General features: G+C 46.4%; 1 protein-coding gene across 2 annotated transcripts; it reads right to left on the bottom strand.

The window, feature by feature from the left end:
- Positions 1 to 12,869, bottom strand: L1td1 (LINE-1 type transposase domain containing 1). Of its 2 annotated transcripts, NM_001399842.1 has the most exon segments (4): positions 1 to 1,976; positions 5,286 to 6,264; positions 12,131 to 12,213; positions 12,787 to 12,869. In NM_001399842.1, coding segments are annotated over 2 exon segments (2,532 nt in total). In that variant the 5' UTR covers positions 6,201 to 6,264; positions 12,131 to 12,213; positions 12,787 to 12,869; the 3' UTR covers positions 1 to 359.

The raw sequence follows: 12,869 nt of genomic DNA, 5'->3' as shown, positions 1-12,869 counted from the left end.
TTCAAACTTCAAGCTTTAATATACAATGGCAGAAAAATAAAGTAATGTAATCTGTTGGTTCAGTCAGCCTGGGTAGCACAGTCTCTTCTAACTTACTGTGTCCTTTCCCATCCCACTGTGGCCTCTAGTAGTATTCCCTGTGTGTGGTTACACTGACAAGTTGCCTCTTTACCAAGGTAGATACCTATTGAAAAGCTACACGCGCTGTCTAAGTCAACCAACCTGCAGGGAGTGACATTGCTCCCCCAGCCCCTTTCCCTGGGGGCAAAAAGTCAGCTTTTCAGGACAGAGACGCCATGGTGCACTGTCTGACTCTACCTTTTGGATGTGTTTTGGTAGACAGAAAGCACTCCAGATTGCTAAGGCATATTGTTAAACAGTTCTTTCAAATAGGGAATATCTGAGATAAACTTCTTGAATTCTTCAATATCCAAAAATACCTTGGTTTTACCTTTAAAATCAAATGCCAGTTTGGCAGGATAAAGGATTTTCGGTTGAAAGCCTTCTTCTTGCAGAATTTTTATGATGCTGGACCACTGACTCCTTGCATCTATAGTACTAGGTGATAAGTCGGCTGTCAGCCTGATCTTGGTTCCTCTGTAGGTTATTTCTTTTTTGGCTCTGGAAGCTTTTAGAATTCTCTGCTTATCGCCAGTATTCCAAAACTTCACCAAGATGTGTCTCGGCGTGAGCCTGTGCTCATCCACTGAGTTGGGGATTCGATGGGCACTGACAATCTCGAGACTCTGGTCTTCCAGCTCAGCAAAGTTTTCTTCAATTACTTCCTTGATTATGTCCTCTGCTCCGTTCTCCCGGTTTTCCTTCTCTGGAATCCCTATCACTCGGATGTTGGAGCTCCGCAATCTGTCCTCTCTCTCTCTCAGCCTTTCTTTATCAACAATCTCCTTGGCCAACTGCAGTGTCTCCTTGGCCAACCCCTCCAAGGCATCTTCCTGTTCATTCACCCTTGCTTCAATCATGCACGCTAAGGAATTCAGATCATCCATTGAGCTTTTCATGTTTAGGATATCTGAAAAGTAAAGGTTTTTGATATTTTCCACCTCCCTCTGCATCTGTCTGATAACACCGATCACGCCTCTTCTAAAGTTTTCTTCGGTTTCATGGATCAAGTCTGCCTCTTTGCCCATTAGCTCTTCTATTTGCGGTGTCTTGCACCTCCCTTTTTCTGTGTTCATTAGAAGTGGAGTGGCTTGAGACAGAACACTCGACTTTGTACGTGAACAGCCTTTAGGACCATCACTACCTGCCCCTAGAGATTCAGATGGAGAAGCCAAATATAAGGTCAGACACGGTATCCCAAACCTTTGACCAGACTCGGCAGCTGCTCCACCATCCTGGCATTTCACCAGCTTTTTTCCCTTAGAGTCCCAAACCAGGTAACTAAAGGCAAGTTCTTTAAGTCCATGGAAGGTCTCCTTTTTCTTAGTCTGAGAAGACGTCTTTCTGTTTCCTTCTTCCTCTGATTCAGAGTCTACCACCAAACTAACTAAACCAATCTCCTCAGCACTCCTGGTGATTTTCTCATCGCAATGCTCTTCTGTCACAGTAAGGCCCTGAAAGGTTGAGCCTCGAGCGTCATGTAGTACCAAGGTTTCTTCCTTTTTCCCCATTTCTGAGTTCTCTTCCTCCTCTTCCTCCTCCCCTGAGTCCTCCTCCTCCTCTTCTGACTCTGAACCCTCTTCCTCTTCTTCCTCCTCTGAACCCTCCTCCTCCCCCAACTCTGAGGCCTCTCCCTCTGAAGTTTCTTCTCCCTGTTTCTCTGAGATTTCTTCTTCCCCCTCTAGCCTTGAGGCCTCTTGCTTCTTGAGAGTTTCTTTATCTTTCTGATCCAGTGTTTCTTCTTCGTAAGTCTTCACCTCTGGACTTTCCACTTTTACCTCTTTGATGAACAGGAAACTCAAACTGTCACTTGCCATTCTTCTAGCTTCGTGCTTCGTGTCTCCTAGAGTTTTACCCTAGAAGTTAAAAAAAAAAAAAAAACAAAATTAAGCCAGCTATTTCAGTGAGCTAAAACTTCTATTTTACCCTCTAAATTTAGTATACTTGCCTTGACAATAAGCAAATATCTGTAAATATTTCTGCTCTGTAGTGTTGAAGGTCAACGTCAGGGCCTTGTACGTGGTAGGTGAGTATGACTCCCGAGATAGTGTCAGACCAATCATCCATTCTCAAAGATATGGGTCCCCAAATAGATTCCATCTCCTATAATGACCCCAGCTAACAATTGCTTCTTCTGAAGTACTGAGAACACATTCCCATAGGATCACACTTACGCTGACTTTCTGTACCCCAGTACTTATTGTGTTGCATGTGATTGACAGCACATTAATGACCGCTCTTCATGTTTAGCAGGACCCTATATAATCATGACCCTTGTAAGCCAGATCATTTACCATTCCCTCTAACACAATTTATGCCCCCCCAATTGTGTGTGTGTGTCTGTGTGTCTGTGTGCCCATGCACGCACCACAGCAATCATATACAAGTTAGAAGACAACTTTCAGGGAGGAGTTAGTTCTCTGGTCCACCACGGGCGTCCCAGGTAGGCCCTCAGGTCATCAGGTTTGTGCAGCGAGCACCCACTGAGCCATCTTGGCAGCCTCATTTTTAACTATTCTTTCTTTTCTTGAGATAGTGCCACTATCTATCTAGTCCAGGCTAGCCTCAAGTTCATGTCACTCTTCACGCCCCAGGCTCTGCCAACATTCATAGAAACCACACCTAATTTACATGGTGTTGGGAATTGAACCCAGGCTAGCCCTCCATTCTTTTTTGGTTCTTTTTTTTTTCGGAGCTGGGGACCGAACCCAGGGCCTTGCGCTTCCTAGGTAAGCGCTCTACCACTGAGCTAAATCCCCAGCCTAGCCCTCCATTCTTAAGACTAAAAGATAGGCATAATGATGTGTGCCTGTCACCCCAGCTCTTCAGAGGTGGGGTGTTAGGATGGGGAATGGAGGCTAGCCTGGGCTAAATGAGAGCCTTGATCCACACAAACAATAAATACAAAATAGTGAGCAACTGGAATAAACTGGACACTGAGATTGGAGCACAACCTTTCACAAAGTACCAATTCTAGGTGTGTTAAAAGAGGACCTCAATATGAAAAACAAAATCCCTGGGCATATACCCAAATGATGCTCCAACATACAACAAAGACACATGCTTCACTATGTTCACAGCAGCTGGAAAGAACCCAGATGTCCTTCAACAGAGGAATGGATACAGAAAATGTGGTACATCTACACAATGGAGTACTACTCAGCTATCAGAAACAATGACTTCATGAAATTCATAGGCAAATGATTGGAACAAGAACATATCCTGAGTGAGGTAACCCAATCACAGAACACACATCGTATGCACTCACTGATTAGTGGATGTTAGCCCAAAAGCTAGAATAACCCAAGACACAATCCACAGACCACAGGAAGCTCAAGAAGGATGACCAAAGTGTGGATGGCTCAGTCCTTAAAAGGGGAAACAAAAATATTCATAGGAAGGGATATGGTGACAAAGTTTGGAGCAGAGACTGAAGGAGCCTGTTCCACTTGGGGATCCAGCCCATATACAAACAGCCACAAAACCCAGACAATATTGATGAAGCCAAGAAGTGCATGCTGACAGGAGACTGATATAGCTGTCTCTTGAAAGGCTCAGCCAGAGCGTGACAAATACAGAGGCAGATGCTAGCAGCAAACCATTGAACTGAGAATGAAGTCCCCATTGGAGGAGTTAGAGAAAGGATTGAAGGAGCTGAAGGGGCTTGCAACCCCATAAGAACAATACCAACCAACCAGAGCTCCCAGGGACTAAACTACTACCCAAAGAGTACACGTGGACTGACCCATGGCTCCAGCTGCATATGTAGCAGAGGATGGCCTTGTTGAGCAATAATGGGAGAAGCCCTTGGTCCTGTCAAAGCTGAATCCTCCCCACCCCCCCCACCCCGTGTAGGGAAATGTTGGGGCAGGGAGGCAGGAAGGGAGAGTGGTTTGGGAGGAGGAAAACCCTTATAGAAGAAGGGGAAAGGGGATGGGATAGGGGACTTATGGACGGGAAACAGGGAAAGGGAATAACACTTGAAATGTAAATTAAAATATCCAATAAAAAAGAAAACACAAAATCATAGCACAAACTTACCTTAAAAATGTTAAGCAAGCCACAAACTAGAAAATAATACTTTATACAACAGAAAAGAGTATTGCTCTCCACAAGAGTTCTTTTCAATCGTTAAAGATGGTGTGTGTGTGTGTGTGTGTGTGTGTGGCTAAAAGTTCACAAAGACATAGAAATAAAAAAAAAAAAGTACAACCTTACTAAAGTGATGAGAAGATGCAAAACAAAACTGCAGATTTTGGCATTCACCAGCCATATTACCCTTAATATCTTATGGCTAAGGGGACTCTGCTATGGGATTTCTATATGTTCATGCAGTGGTCCCACTAGCGGGCACATGGTAGGCACCCTCTAAAGGAAATCCAAATGTACCAGGAAAAAGAGAGACCAGAGGAGGTGTGGTGTCTGAGGCCAGTCCAGGCTATACAGCAAGACCCCACGTCTCTGAAGATATCTGTAGCCTATATTAACCTCAAATATCAACCTGCAATCAATTAACCGTGTAAGACAAATGAATGGAAGGCTTGAACACTGTTCAAGGGAGGGAGACCAGAGCGGTCAGCAACTAGAAAGGCCCCTTCAGCTCAAGCTAGTGCTAAGTTCGAGATGCTGGGCATCCACAGCAGTGATGGGGTGGATGAAGGCCAAGTGAGGGCTCCAGAGACGGCCGACTGGGTAGGAGCTCCTGCAGAGGACCCAAGTTCAGATCCCAGCACCCACATGGGGTAGCTCCCCATAGAGCTTTCCTATGTCTCTTGAGGGCACCTGTCAAGGCACGCCATGATGCCTGGCAGCACATACAGAAAAAGCCTCCTACACATGATGAAATACTTTTCAGAAACCATAGCCCAGATATTCACACTGATAGTTCCACTGCTCTTCCTGTTGCTAACCCTTTGGTTGTACCCACTCATTTGTCCCCTTTTAATGAATTAAAAGATATGCTTAGTATTTATCCTTACATTTTAACCCACCTAAACGTTCTCCCATCAATCTCTGGAACTCCTGTCAAGCAAACCTCAATTCTCTGCTCACCTCTTACAGTATTAGAATTTCCACACTGTGCTTGATTTTCTTAAGGGATTGTCTTAGATTGCACCCTACTCTTCAAAACCGCCACACCCACCCTCACATTCTCGAGTGCTCACCAATCTTTCTTGAAGCTCGTTTCTTCTGCCTCCTTCACTTCTCGTCTCGTTTTGCGGGAACACATCTTTCAGCAACTCCTTCAGAAAAGGCTTTCTGTTGGCAAATTGTCGGAGGCTGTGGAGGTCTGAGAAAACCTTTGCTTCACCGTCACACTTAAATGCCAACTTCACCGTGCACTGCAACTCGGGCTCCAATTCCCGTTCTCTCAGAAGGCGGAAGACTTGGCCCCACCGCCTGCCGATATCCAGAGTGGCTGCGGAGAAGTCAGCGGCCAGCCTCAGGGTGGCTCCGGCTCCTTCCGGCGTGCTCTCTTCGGGGGCCTTTAGACGGTTCTCTTCTCTCTGACAGCCGGGCTCTTCGGCCGGTCTCTCATCCGCACTCTTCACGGACTCCCTCTCTAGAGTGTCTACAAGGCTGCTGCTCTCTCCACACCTCCCGCGTTCACGATGCAGGGCGTCTCCTGCTCTCTCTAGTGACGGTTTCACAACAGGGCTGCTGTTGAGTTGTTTAGCTTTGTCCTGCTTCCTCTCCGGCTTCCTCTTCTCCTTGCTTCTCACAGTTATGTTTTCAGTGTCCTCGTCTGTTCCAGAACGCTCCTCTTCCACTTTCTCTCCTGGCTTTGGCCTTTCTGAGACTGCATCTCTTTGCTGTTCTATCCGCTCTTCCAGAAGCTTCACCCAGGGTGCTGCGCGTTGCAACAGCACTTCCTTTATATCATTTTTATAGGTTTCTCTCATCTCTGCAAACATTGCATCTTGCATTTCCATCAAAGCATTAAACTGCTTCATCATGGCTGCCGGTACGTCGTTGTGCTTTAAACACGGAGATGTGGCCATTTTCCTTTCCCCATCTGCTGATGGCTTTTCTTTCTGCTCCTTTTGAAGCCTAGCCGCTTTGGATTGCACGCCTGACATGGTGGATACACTAACACGGAGTGCACCTTCTTCTCCTGGCGAGAGCTTCAGAAGGTCAAAAATTCTAAAAGAAAAAAAATAAGTCATCTGAAATATAAACAAATGAAAGTGTTCTTGCTGAGTTCTATTGAGAAACTCGGCAAGAGTAAGCATGCTTAAAACTACGCTATGTGTGCTTTATAAACCTTTATTGTAAAGGGTCACTAACGTGATGTGCTTGTGGATATGACCACAGGGAAAAGCCACGATTTATGCACGATGACTAAAACCCACGGAGAGGTGGACAAGCCTGTAGTTCCGTCTAACTAGGAGAGCAAGGTAGGGGCCCTGGAGGTGGTGGTGAGGCAGGTGGCACAGTGAGACGCCCATCTCAAAGGAAAAGCAGCTCAGTAATGGAGCACACACACATCATTCTAAAAAGGCAGTGTGAAAAGGAGAACTGACCAGCTTCAATGCCAGAACTCCAGGGTAAAGGCAGGTGGATCTCTGGGAGTTCAAGGCCAGCTTGGTCTACAGAGCTACACAACGAGAGAGACCCTGCCTTTTAAAAGAAAGCTGATAAGGAAGATGACTCAGAGGAGGATGGTGCCTACTGATCTGAGTTTGATCCCTGGGACTCACAGAAAGGACAGAATGCATTTTTACAAATAAACTGCCATCCTCTAACCTCACATGCACACCCACACATACAATAAGATATAACGAAAAAATTAAAATAAAATTGAAAGATAAAAAGGTATGTGTACCACAAATAAAACAAAAAAGTTGAGGTTGACCTAAGAACATTATTTTTCCCAGAGTGAAAAATGTTAGATACTTCCTGAGCGAGTCAAAATAAATCCCTTTCCTCTTTCTCCTCCCACAGGCCCAATCTGTACTTACAAGGCCCTTAGACGAGCCAGGCAGCGGTGCCCACACACCTTTGATCCCAGCACTTGGGAGAGAGAGGTAGAGGATGTCTGGGAGTTTGAGGCCAGCCTGGTCTACAGAGCAGGACAGTCAAGGCTAAACAGAGAAACCTTATCTCAAAAACCAAAGTAGGTCCTCAGTCTGGATTCCTGACAAGCCAGAGCAGGAAGGGAAAACCAGTCCATATCAACAGCAGCATTTAATAGGGAGAGAGAGTAGAACGCTCCCTCTGATAGTTTAAAAGCTGCCTTCTAGATATGTAAAAATGGGGCTGGAGAGATGGCTCAGCGGTTAAGAGCACCGACTGCTCTTCCAGAGGTCCTGAGTTCAATTCCCAGCAACCACATGGTGGCTCACCACCATCTGTAAAGAGATCCGATGCCCTCTTCTGGTGTATCTGAAGATACCTACAGTGTACTTATATATAATAAATGAATAAATCTTAAAAAAAAAAAGATTCTGCTCTGTGTATAGATATGTAAAAATATTAGGCTGCACCTAATAGCCAGAACCCAGTGACATCACTCGCTCATGGGCCTGTAACACCATGATGCCCAACGGATAGTCTATGAGCAGATCCCAAGAACCATGTTGTGCACATCTGGAGAGACGCCACCTTGATCTGGCCTGTGGCTGCAGAGTGTCCCCAGGATCTTGACCCCCCAATTCAGAGATTTCTGTTAGAGGCTGGACCTCATCTTCAGCTAAGATACATCAGGTAGGTGAGCAGCCTTGGGGGGATAGGCTTGGGAATTTAGAGTGTGAACCTTCTCTTCTGAGATGACCCCAGCATAATAAAGCATGTTTATACCACCCATGGGACATCTACCTTCTTGTTTGTGATACCCACTCAGGGAAGCAGCTGGGAAGAAATCCAGGCCAACCTTGTAGGTAGGTCATCACCTCTCACCGTCTCACCACAGACCCTCGCCACCCGCTGGCTCAATCGCAGAACACCATACCCTCACTGCCTGAAGAACTGTGGGATTCTCAATCCAGAAAACTGATAACGGATTGCAGATACTAGAGAAGCCAAAACCAATTCCACGGAAACAAACATCTTGAACACCAAGGCTATATACTGAGCCCGTGGCTGAGGATATCCCAGATTGGGAAGGAGAGGAGGAATCGGGTCTTCTGACTTGGCTTCCTAAGTTTCTTTTCACTGTCACAAAACACCCTTCTTAATGAAGAACATGGTTTCTTTCAATTCAGCTTCTGGGTTTAGTCCATGGCTGATTTTCCACTTTGGGCCCTCGGGAGCAGCACATGTCATGGTTGAAGCTTGTGGAGGTTGTTGCCTCTGCCCATCATGTAGTCTTGAGGAAGACCCTGGGACCTTATTATTGCTCTTGTGACCTCATTTACTTCCAGTAGGCCTTGCTCCCTAAAGGTTCTATTACCACCAACCAGTACAGGAGGATTGCTCCAAGTAGACAATCCTGGATGAGCGACTCTGTCTCAAAAGACAATGAAACAAAGGCAACAAACAAAACAAAAGAAATAAAAACAAGCAAAGAGACACACACAAGGAAAAGGAGAAACAGAAGACTCTAGGTGAGTTCAACCACCAGGATCCACATGGTGGGAGAGAACTGACTCCTTCAGGTAGTCCTGGCTTCCACATTGGTGTCGACACATATGCAAACATAGAAACACACACAAATAAATAAAAACGCAGTTTAAAAATTTGAAACGTAGGGGCTGGGGATTTAGCTCAGTGGTAGAGCGCTTACCTAGGAAGCGCAAGGCCCTGGGTTCGGTCCCCAGCTCCGAAAAAAAAAGAACCAAAAAAAAAAAAAAAAAAAAAAAGAAACGTAGCACTTGTAAAGTGAAGCAGGAGGATCTCTGTGTATCTGAGGCCAGCCTAGGCTAATCAGAGAATTCTAAGTCAGCAAGGGATACACAATGAGATCATTCATGTCTTAAAAAAAAAAAATAATCTCCACGCCACCAGCCCTGACCCTAGAATAGTTTCCTTAGTTATAGCCAAGACCCAGAATTCTAGAAAACAGCAAAAAGGAAATGACTCAACAGCTGTAAGAGGCTAGAGAATATGAAGATGATGAGATTAAAAATAATAAAATTGGGCTGGAGAGATGGCTTGCTGGTTAAGAGCACTGACTGCTCTTCCAGGTCCTGAGTTCAAATTCCAGTAACCACATGGTGGCTCACAACCATCTGTAATGAGATCTGATGCCCTCTTCTGGTGTGTCTGAAGACAGCTATAGGGTACTTATACATAATAAATAAATCTTAAAAAAAAAAAAAAGGGAAAAAGAAGCACAAATGAGGCCATTTTTCTGCACCTGGTACACCTAAGAGCTCCTGAGAAGACTATTATGGTGGCCTGCAGGGGCCAATTGTCAGATCAGAACTTCAGCACTGGCGACATGGGAAGGTTGCAGGTCCAGGGGTTAATTACCTTATCTTGCTTGGGCTATTCTTCCAGAACAGCATTCCTTGACTGCCCCTGTGTCTTGTGACAAATGGATAAGCACCTTTTAGAACCTATTAACTTAGGAGACCACTACACTGAGCATCCATGGACTCAAAAGAATGTCATCGGTATCTGGGCCTGTAGAAATGCTTCCCCAAACTTGCCGGACCTGTCTCCCTGCTGTGCCCAATGTATTTTAAATTTGTCTTGACTTATGATTTTCTCTGTTCTGTAATATTATAAAACTTTATGAGACTGCTTCCATGTTGGAATATGGAGTTTGTGATAACCTAATCTGTGTTCCTGGGCCATGGACAATCAATGGCGCCATAATAAACTATTTTGTATTTCCCCTAAGAGCTATGACTTTTGCAAGGACACCAAAATTAAATGTGTGAGCCTGAAATCCCAGCACGTGGGTTGAAGCCAAGATGGGGTACACAGCCAATACCAGCCTACCCGGGGCTTTGACTTTGCCTCAAAAACAAAACAAATACCCATTTATCTCAACTATAGGAAACCACTTATATAACTTGCCTACAATCCAACACTTGAAAGTGAAGGTAGGAGGATCAGGAGTTCAAGACTAGCCTTGGCTAAAATTGGAGGCCAATCTGGAAGACATTAAGACCCCCATCTCAAAACAAACAAGGAGGGTCCTGGAGAGATGGCTCACAGTTAAGAGCACTGGCCGCTCTTCCAGAGGCCTTGAGTTCCGTAACTGTACGGCATGCTAACAAGCCTGACTCTAGTTCCAGGATACCTGACACCCTTTTCCAGTATGCAGGCAACACATATGCACAGTACACTCATACACAGGTGAACCACCCTCACAGGTAAAATAAAAATTAAGTTAAAAAAAGTTGCCCTCTAGAACTTATGGGTGACTGACTTAGCAGGAGCCCCTGGTCCACTATCGGACTTTTGGGTGAGGTACCATGACAGAAAATTATGGAGCACTTCAAGTTGTTGGAATGGCTGAGGCGGGGTGGAACCTGTAGGCCAACTGTAGTCCACATAGGAAGAACAAAAGCTCGAAGCGTGCAGAGGGTTAAGCCAGGAGGGAGACCACTAACTAGAGGCTAAAGTTAGAACAGGAGCCCAGAAGCTGCTGTTGTCCAAAGCACTGACTGAGTTCAAAGGTTGAAAGCCTTGCAGCTCTGTCCTCCATGTGGGGTATGGTAGAGTGCATGCCATCCATCCCAGAATGGGGGATTAGGAGTTCAAGATTATCTTTGGTTTCACATCAGGTGTTCAAGGCACCCCCCTCCTCAAGACAGGCAAGCCAAACAACCTGGCTTGGTGGGCTAAGCCTTTAATCCCACCACTGGGGTGGGCGGGTGGCGCTGAGATGAGGAGTCACCCTTGGCCACACAACTAGGACAGCTAGGGCTCTGTGAAATTCTCTCAAAAGTACATTATCAAACCAAATCAAATGCAAGATGAAGACTTTTTTTCATCCTGCAGTACAGCAAATTGGATCCAGGGCACAAGCTAAGCAGTGCACCACCCGCCGGAAAAACCTTCCAAGGTGGGGAAGGGAGAATCCACAATCCAGAGGGAGGGGACCCGCACAATAAGGAACGAGTTGCTAATTTGAAAATGCAATGAGTAAATAAACATTTGAAAAGCGGGCGAGAGTTGACAAGAGGCACTAAGCAGAGGCCAAGGAAATGCAAATCCAAGTCTCTTCCTACAGCCAGGAAGTCCTGTCCTTCCCCCCCCCCATCCTCCAGGCGGGAGTTTTCCACAGTCCTCTGTAGGTTTTCTACAGTACAGCACCAAGGAAGCACCCCTCCCCCAAACAATTTAAAATGTAAATCAAGCTACGGTGGAATGCGATCCCAGCAGTTGGGAGGCTGAGACCAAAACTGCAGCTCCAACAGCTCTAAAAGAAGCAAACAGCAAAGCACAGCGCAAAACAAGCAGCTCATCAGTTTCCTAATCACAGCTCTAATGGCCGCCACCGAACCTGACGTGAAATGTGCCAACTTGGCTCGGTGCTGCAGAGTTTAAGGACAAACATCAGACCACACAGGATCTTGGATGAAAAAAAGATCTCACAAACTTGTTTAACGTTTAGTGAGACAGGGTCTCACTAAAACCGTCCCAAAGAGCATTCAAGGGAGCCTTCTGCCTCAAGCCTCAAAGCAGTTGGGACTGTAGGCCTAAGCTATGTATGCATTCTGCTATCTATCTATCTATCTATCTATCTATCTATCTATCTATCTATCTATCTATCTATCTATCCATTCATCCATCCATCCATCCATCCATCCATTCGAGTCGGGGTCTCTAGATAGCCCTGGCTCATATGGAATTCACCATGTAGTAAATGGTGGGGTCGAACTCAAGAGATCCACGTACCTTTGTCTCCTAGCGCTAGGCTCAAGGCCCGACTTATTTTATGCTTCAAACTCGGGCATTAAATGGTTCCTAGTGGGGGGGGGGGTCAATGCTCTCAAACATTCTTCACACTAGGTTAAGCACCCTCCCCAAATAACAAGCTTCAATCCAAGACAGTTCTGTCACATTCTAGAGGGACCTTCTCTGTGCCCCACGAGCACAACCTGCAGCTTACCAAATCTGTGCCTTCCCCAGGAAGGAACCAGCTCTCCTCAGGTCAGGAATGATCTGTCCACCTACACTGGCGTCCCACAGCACCTGGAATTAAGTGCGTATCGCAGAAGTCAAGTTGTGACTTAGGTAGAAAACCATCCGCCTATCAACAGTAAGTGTATTTAGAGATGCTTAAACAGTATCCACAAGTTATCAACAGGGACACTGGGGTAGGGAGAAGGCGGCAAGGAGGGAACGAACACCCCGGACCCAAATACAAGAAGGCAAAGGGAGGGCCCGAGGACGGTGGCTTCTGCCCTGTGCAGGAGAGCACATTAACATGACACCTTTAATGAACTGGAGAAGAATCCTGCTCCGTGTTCTAACAAACTTTGTGGAGGAACTGATGGAAACTCCTTCCCAGTCAAAGACACCGAGAAAAGCGTTCGATGGCGGAGGCTGGGAAGGGCCTGAAAGCCGGGGTCCCCCAGGCTCTTTGCAAAACTCTGGGGCGGCCGCTCAAGCTCACCTCCGCCTTCGCGCAGCTCCCGCCCGGCTGTCTCACTGTCCCCACTTTCCGTGTGCAGGAGCAATTCTCACTCCCCAGCCCGGAGCCCGCCAGGCAGAGCAGGGTGAGAAACACCCGGACATCCGGGGCCTAGCCTTGAGCAGCCTTACCTGGGAGCCACGAGGTCCAGCCAGGAGGTCACACGCGCCAACAAAAGCAGGGCCGGCGTCTGAGCGCAGGAGAGACTCGCCGG

Source organism: Rattus norvegicus, chromosome 5 (genome assembly GCF_021556685.1).
Source record: "Rattus norvegicus strain SHRSP/BbbUtx chromosome 5, alternate assembly SHRSP_T2T, whole genome shotgun sequence".
NCBI classification, from domain to species: Eukaryota; Metazoa; Chordata; class Mammalia; order Rodentia; family Muridae; genus Rattus; species Rattus norvegicus.
The sequence above is the reverse complement of the archived record's forward strand: the minus strand, read 5'-3'. Positions and strand labels throughout refer to the sequence as shown.